Source organism: Pelobates fuscus, chromosome 4 (genome assembly GCF_036172605.1).
Source record: "Pelobates fuscus isolate aPelFus1 chromosome 4, aPelFus1.pri, whole genome shotgun sequence".
NCBI classification, from domain to species: Eukaryota; Metazoa; Chordata; class Amphibia; order Anura; family Pelobatidae; genus Pelobates; species Pelobates fuscus.
In genome coordinates, this window is record NC_086320.1 from 239,354,422 (window position 1) to 239,361,917 (window position 7,496).

At 43.5% G+C, this 7,496-nt stretch overlaps 1 protein-coding gene across 3 annotated transcripts in view; it reads left to right on the forward strand.

The window, feature by feature from the left end:
• The window catches only part of LZTFL1 (leucine zipper transcription factor like 1), a 97,997-nt gene extending 93,162 nt beyond the window's left edge, over window positions 1–4,835 (forward strand). For 2 of the 3 annotated variants that reach the window (XM_063450614.1, XM_063450615.1), the window contains exon 9: window positions 4,636–4,835. In XM_063450614.1, the coding sequence (XP_063306684.1) occupies window positions 4,636–4,654 (19 nt within the window). In that variant the 3' untranslated portion in view covers window positions 4,655–4,835. The remainder of the gene's footprint in view (window positions 1–4,635) is intronic. The other variant, XM_063450613.1, reaches the window with a different exon arrangement.
• Window positions 4,836–7,496: the final 2,661 nt, after the last annotated feature.

Here is a 7,496-nt window from a genome sequence, read left to right on the forward strand (position 1 = left end):
CATCAGGGGGTGACAACCGTGACAGTTGTCACGGGCCCGGCGGCCCTGGGGGGCCCGGACTGCTCTGGCAGTCCTGGGCCCCACTTTCCCTCTCTGCATACATAGATCGCGAATATCGCGATCTATGTGTGCAGCCGCGGGCCCCCGGCTCCCTGTTGCCGCAGAGGGGGCCCAGGCCTCCAGCCTCTTCTCCTCCCTGCTAATAACTCTCGCGAGACCCGGTTGCCATGGCAACGCTCCGCGGGTCTCGCGAGAGTTATTGGAGGAGAGAAGAGGAGAAGCTGGAGGCCTGGGCACCCTCTGCGGTAACAGGGAGCCGGGGGGCCCCACCATGCCACCGGACCACCGGGGATGGAATCTCCCCCCTCCCTAGACACAGGTAAGCAGGGAGGGGGAGAAACAATTTAATTAATCAATTTTTTATTTTTTTTTTTAAATAATGTTAAAATGACCCCCCCTCCCCCTCCTCATTACAAATTTACACACACACACTACATACACTGACACAACACACACACACACACACTACATACACTGACATAACACACACACTACATACACTGACATAACACACACACTACATACACTGACAAAACACACACTGCATACACTGACACAACTCACACACACACACACTACATACACTGACAAAACACACACACTGCATACACTGACACAACACACACACTACATACACTGACACAACACACACACACACTACATACACTAACACAACACACTCTGCATACACTGACACAACACACTCTGCATGCACTGACACAACACACACTGCATACACTTACACAACCCACACTTTGCATACATTGACACAACACACTCACCGCATACACTAACACAACACACACTCTGCATACACTGACACAACACACACACCACATACACTAACACAACACACACCGCATACACTGACACAAAACACACACCGCATACACTAACACAACACACACACCGCATACACTAACACAACACACACACACTGCATACACTGACACAACACACACTCTGCATTCACTACACATTAACACACTCTCTGCATTCACTACACTAACACACTCTCTGCATTCACTACACTAACACACTCTCTGCATTCACTACACTAACACACTCTCTGCATTCACTACACTAAGACACTCTCTGCATTCACTACACATTAACACACACTCTGCATTCACTACAAATTTACACACACACTACATTCATTACACTGACACACTCTGCATTCACTACACCCTAACACACACTCTGCATTTATTACACACTAACACACACTCTGGATTCACTATACTGACACACACTCTGCATTCACTACACTAACATACACTCTGCATCACCTGTACACACAGCATCCACTACACAAACATCCTGTATTCACAGTACACACACTACATCCACCACAAATTGAAACATTCTGCATTCACTATACACAGACACTGTGTCTAATACACACTACATCCACTACAGACACTGCATCCACTAAACACATTTCATCTAGTACATACAAACACTACATCCACTACACAAACACACACTACATCACTGTACACACACTACATCCACTACTCAAACACACTCTGCGTTCACTATACACACTGCATCTGCTACACTAACACACTCTGCATTCACTGCACAAACAGTATCTAATACACACAAACACTACATCCATTACACACATTCTAATTCACTTACACTATACACACCACATTCAGTCCCGCATCATTGTCAGCGGACTAGGTAGGGCGTGGGCGGGCCCGGGAGGGAGGGGTCGGGGGGGGGGGGCCCAGACCTTGTGCTTTGTCAGGGGCCCCAAAATTTCTGATGGCAGCCCTGCGTCAGCTTATAGTTTAAAATCTCTTTCTGCTGGGATATGCACTGTTTTGAGCAGTAATGGCCACAGGCAAACACGTCTGGCCATGTTGGAGGTCAAGCCCCACCCCAGGTTAGTTTTTTTAATTAGCAGCCAAGTCCCTTCTGTAACGGATCACCTGGCACCCCGACTGGGTACCTCCGTTGAAGGATGCTCCTAGCGCTTACAGAGGGCTCCAAGCGCTCCGCCAGACACCACAACCACCGTAGACCCCACGAACTGCCGCAGCTTGGTTGGGGGTCTCACCGTCTCCTACCCACCCTGGACCTACGACAAGGCTCCAGGTTCCAGTTGGTGAACCTCTCCTCTAAGAGAGTGAAGCAGGAACAGGCTACGCAGTCGGTCTATTTTACACCGAGAAAATGACACAGTCCCATTCGAACAAGTGTTTGAATCTTCGAACGGGACTTAGTCTCCAGCCGCGGTGTCGAAGTAGGTATGGGTCAGCGGTGTTCGTGCAATTGGGTAGCCGGAAACAGTTCCATAGATTTGGCTGCACACACCGCCGACCGCGTTCGAATAAGTTAAAATGGCCGCCGCCATGTGTTTGTTTGTCGAATGGAGGCCACTTCGACAACTTCGGCACTTTGACTGCATTCGAAGTGCCAGTTTAAAAGTTGTAACACTGCTCCAATGTATTTAAAGGGCCAGGAACAGCATACGAAAATCCATTATGCCCAAATGCAGTTCTTAAAGGGCAATACATCCCAGGGCCATAGTCGCAGGGCAGGAGGCTAGCGATCAGTCCTCTCCAATGCCCAGTGGCAAATGGCAGTTTGTCACACCTTCTTATCTGAACCAGGTAGATAAATGCACAATGTTGGGCAGCAAAGGTGATAATCCCTGACGCTAGATATACATTTTGTCTGCTAAATATGGTTCCTCATGGGGGGCAATGGAATTCTCCCCAAGCTTTGCTTTATGGTGATCTAGGAGGACTAGTTTTTACTATAGTTATTCACTGTACTGGATACAGCTTGCTAGTCTCCTATCAGTATGGGAGACAGTAGATTAGAGTCAGCAGATGGTTAATTACAGATAACCCTGCAACATGTATTGAAACTTAAACATAACAATATACTAGTGAAACATTTAAAGAATGGAAATCTAGGGAAGTTTCATGGTGGGGGAGAATAAATATTATAAAATCTTACATTCTACCAAAATGAACCTATTTATTCCACATGATCCCCGTGTCCTGTGCAGATAGTTGGCTGAATCTGGCTCAGTCTATATTTAACAAATTTATTTTATGTTTTTATATCTCGAATATGACGTCAACAGCTAAATTATTCCTGGTCGTATGTCATTAAATGTATGTATAATTGAAAACTAATAAAGATTATATATATTTTTTAAATATATATATATATATATATATATATATATATATATATATATACATAATGCGCGTGTACTGCATGCATGTCAAACGCAAAGGCCAGCACAAGCCAAAAAAAACAAGGATTTAAGTTTGTGGGCCGCAAAAAAACCAAAACTTCAGTTTTCATAGAAACAGGTTTATTTCGAAAAGTACAGTATAAAAGTTGCCTTACTATCACTGGACGTCCTCACGCTCATAGGGCTTCAATGTAAACAAAAGAGCAAATTTATTTTAAGGAGACATGCATTTGTATATAACCAATGTTTCAGTCCAACTAACTTGACATATTAAGAAACATTTGGTAATGTGACTGAAATGGTGATGTATGCTGTTGTACAGCTGTAACAAAAACAAATTACGTTAGCTTGTTGAATTTGAAGTTATACAAGTGTGTTCAAATCTCACTTTGGATGAGATTATCAAACTTGATGATCTCAGCCAACCCAATGCTTTCCCATTGGGATGCTATTGTGCATGGGTAGCAAAAAGCTGCACAGCCAAACAGCATCTCCATGCAGTTCAACGCCTCCATGCAGACACAATCTAATACACTGCCATCTCCCCCCATTCTAATACACTGCCCCCAAATCCAAAACCCTGCCCCCTTCCTCCACTCTTATACACTGCCTCTCCACCCAATATAATACACTGTCCCCCCTCCCTCCACTCTAACTCAACATATTGCCCCCACTACTTTAATTTAATACACTGCCCTCCCTCCCCACAATTTAATACACAGATCCCCTCCCTGCCCAATTTAATACTCTGCTCCCCCCCCCCCTCCCCTTTCATCACACTTATACACTGCTCCCAATTTAATAAACTGGCCTCCTCCCTACCCCAAATAAATACACTGCCCCCCCCCCCCAAATGATTACTCTGGTCCCCTCCCTCCCTCAAATTAATACACTTACCCCCCTCCTCCCCAATTTAACACACTACACAGGAAGGTCCCCAAGTCCCTCTTAAGATGAGCCACCCATCCTCCAGTTCTAGCCCTGCTCTTCTCTGTTTAAGCAGGCCAGACGCTCCTCTGGCAATGTGAGGAGGAGGGAAATGGAAATAGCTGGCCAGCTCTGCAGACATACAGACACATAGCACTCTTACGGCTGCAGGAGCACGCAATCCGTCGTGAATCAGACAGGAAAGATCTTTACTGTCTTGCGGCTGGTCGCAGCCACAGCACAGAGCAGCCCCTGGGCAGGAGGGCCGCAAAGATATTCATTGTGTGCCGCATGTGCCCCGCAGGCCGCAAGTTTGACATGCTTGCTGTACTGTATAAAATATTTAGAACACATATATTACCATTATGTTAATGGAGTTAGTAATGTACAGCATGTAAAACCTCTGTTTTTTTCTATTCTAGGTATGAACCAGAAGACTGACATCTGGAACATTATTGCTGTTAAAGAGAGATCATAATTTTTTTGTATGTTTAAATAAAATAGTTAGAACATTAAATTCAACACAACAAATATCGTTTTACGTATTTCACGGTGTCAAAATGACTAAGTTTGTTACTCTTGTAGTTAATTAATATTGCATCCAGCATTTACATGGAAACATATTTCAATAAACCATTATATACATTAATCTGCAGCTTTTATGGACACATTGTAGTTTATCTAATTTAATTATACTGTATCTCACAAAAGTGAGTACACCCAGATGTCCAAATCATTTGCTATGCATACAACAGTACATACTGTTGTGATGAGGAAAACCTGTAAAATATGTAGATCACAATCTGAATTGACCTCTGGAGAGGGCTCTTCTTCATGATCAATACTCCTTCAAGTTCACAAGAGTCAGATGTGGAAGACCAAGGTTTTCCAGAAGAAGAAATCCACAAATTTACTGAATAGCTGTTTAACATTATTGAGGTACAAGATAGTCCTAGGTTCATGGATCTAAAGAAAAAAGAATAGAAGAACCGGAAAAGAGAGCATTTCTATCAAAACATTTTAAAATTCTGATATACATGAAGAAAAAGGAGTGAGGCACATTACCCAAAGTAGATGTCCCTAGTACCTAACTGGTCCAAAATACTACATTTTCAGTAGAGAAAGCCAAATGTTTGTGAGACCCAGTGGACAAGGTCAAAATTTGCTACCGCTGGGGCTACCCTTTTCCCCTAACCGCCTCGCACCAAGGATTGCAGAACAGCATCTCAACGATACAAGATGTGCCAGATTTCATAAAATCGTTTGATCTTCCACAAATGGAGGTCCAGGACTGGTATGACCCCTGGTCACAAGGAGCTATACAAGCCCTACCACAGCGATCCCGATGGAGAGGAATAGCGGAGAGGAGGAGGATACCCGGGAAAAGGCTTCCTTTCACACCAGCTTCCAGACCACGGGCGGCGGGACGAGACACCTGAATTGGACACTCTATACCCTGAACTTATGAACTATTCGCTACTCAGCCACAAAGACACCCACCAAAAGAGGGACCTATTTCACCCCAGAGACTTTTTCATTTCCCTAGATGGATGTCCCAAGGCTAAGATAGGGACTTAATACAACCTCGAGTGGAACGGCATCGGATGGTGCTTACACCTGAAGGCGCAAGTATTATATCCTTCACCAGATGTTATACTATGGGAAACAGGCACATATAGTTCCCCACACATCAATGTAGGGTGTCCAATATAGTACTGAATTCAATAGGAAAGGTGGGGGAACAGGTCCAATAGGGAGGGAACAGAGGGGTAAGGGGGGGGACAAATTTCTTCTATTTCTGTTACTTAAACAAAAAGAAAAAAATATATTATTAATCAAAATAATTTAGAATAAAAGTTAAGTTAAAATCTGTGAGGACCCTACCGGGTCATCGCCTACACACTGTGGGAGATTGATAAGCTCGGTAAGGGTAAAGGGGCGATAGCATTTATATTTCTTCATACAATAGCATAAGAGAAATAATGCTTCTTTGATGTACATATTATGCGAATTGCTCATTAATGTTAAAAAAACAAACAAAAAAAAACCACGTACGTGGAAGAGCAGTTTTACTCCGTTAGAGTAAAATCACCATTAGACACAAATGCATTACTTACGGCGATTGACGGCGCCAGAACACAAGTGTAATTACGAACGGTTGCAGAGAACCGTAACACAAACTAACATACCAACAGGAAAACACGTTTTGAAGCCACAATTCATTCTTTGATCTCACGAAACAACATATTTAACACCCCAAGTAACTGAATAAGGTTACGAGCGGTGCACTAACATCTTTTACACTATCAGATACATATTCCCGACTCAGCTACTAAGGCTGACGGCGAAAGAAACTAAGCACCGACTCCTGTATAGTTAGTAAAGATACTAACTATAATAAGTGATTTCGAGACCTAGAAGTCACATTTTTATAAGTTCATTGTTAAAAAAGTGATACTACTTTTCAGTTTAGTTATTTTGTTGCTTATTTACTTTACATCGCACACACCGCCAGGCACCTACGCCTCACTGTAACTTGACACTAACCATGGACACAAGAGATGCCTCCATGGCTTCTTCCATGAAACATTCACCTGCCATAGATGCGATAAAAATACTCTCATGCAATGTCCGGGGACTTAACTCTCCCGAAAAGAGAAACATGGCACTTAGGGATTTCCATAGACTACAAGCAGATGTAGTATTCATGCAAGAAACGCACTTTAAGGGATCTGCGGCGCCTAAACTATCCAACAGGCAGTACCCCCACGCATATTACAACAATTTTACACATAGCAAATCTCGCGAGATTGCAATTTTGATAGGGGCCAAGATACCATTTGTATACCGCCAACACTATGCGGATGAATCAGGCCGATACGTTATTTTACAGGGATTGATTAGCAATTTTCCTGTCACCCTGGTCAATATTTATCTTCCTAACACACAACAATGTCACACCTTCCGTAGAATATTAAACAAAGTCCGACAACTCACCCCAGGGACCTTAATTATAGGGGGCGACTTTAACGTATCTATAGATGCCCAAAAGGACAGCACTGCACGACTCCCTAACCATCTACAACCAACCAGAACACAAATCAAAAGACTACTACATAGCCATCAATTAGTAGACTGTTGGAGAGCACTCCATTCCACCACGAAAGACTACACATTTTACTCCAGACTGGCCTCGACCTACACAAGAATAGACTTTTTCGTCACCACACATAGAGATCTTTCACTAGTAACTTCGGCATCAATCGGCAATATCACCTGGTCC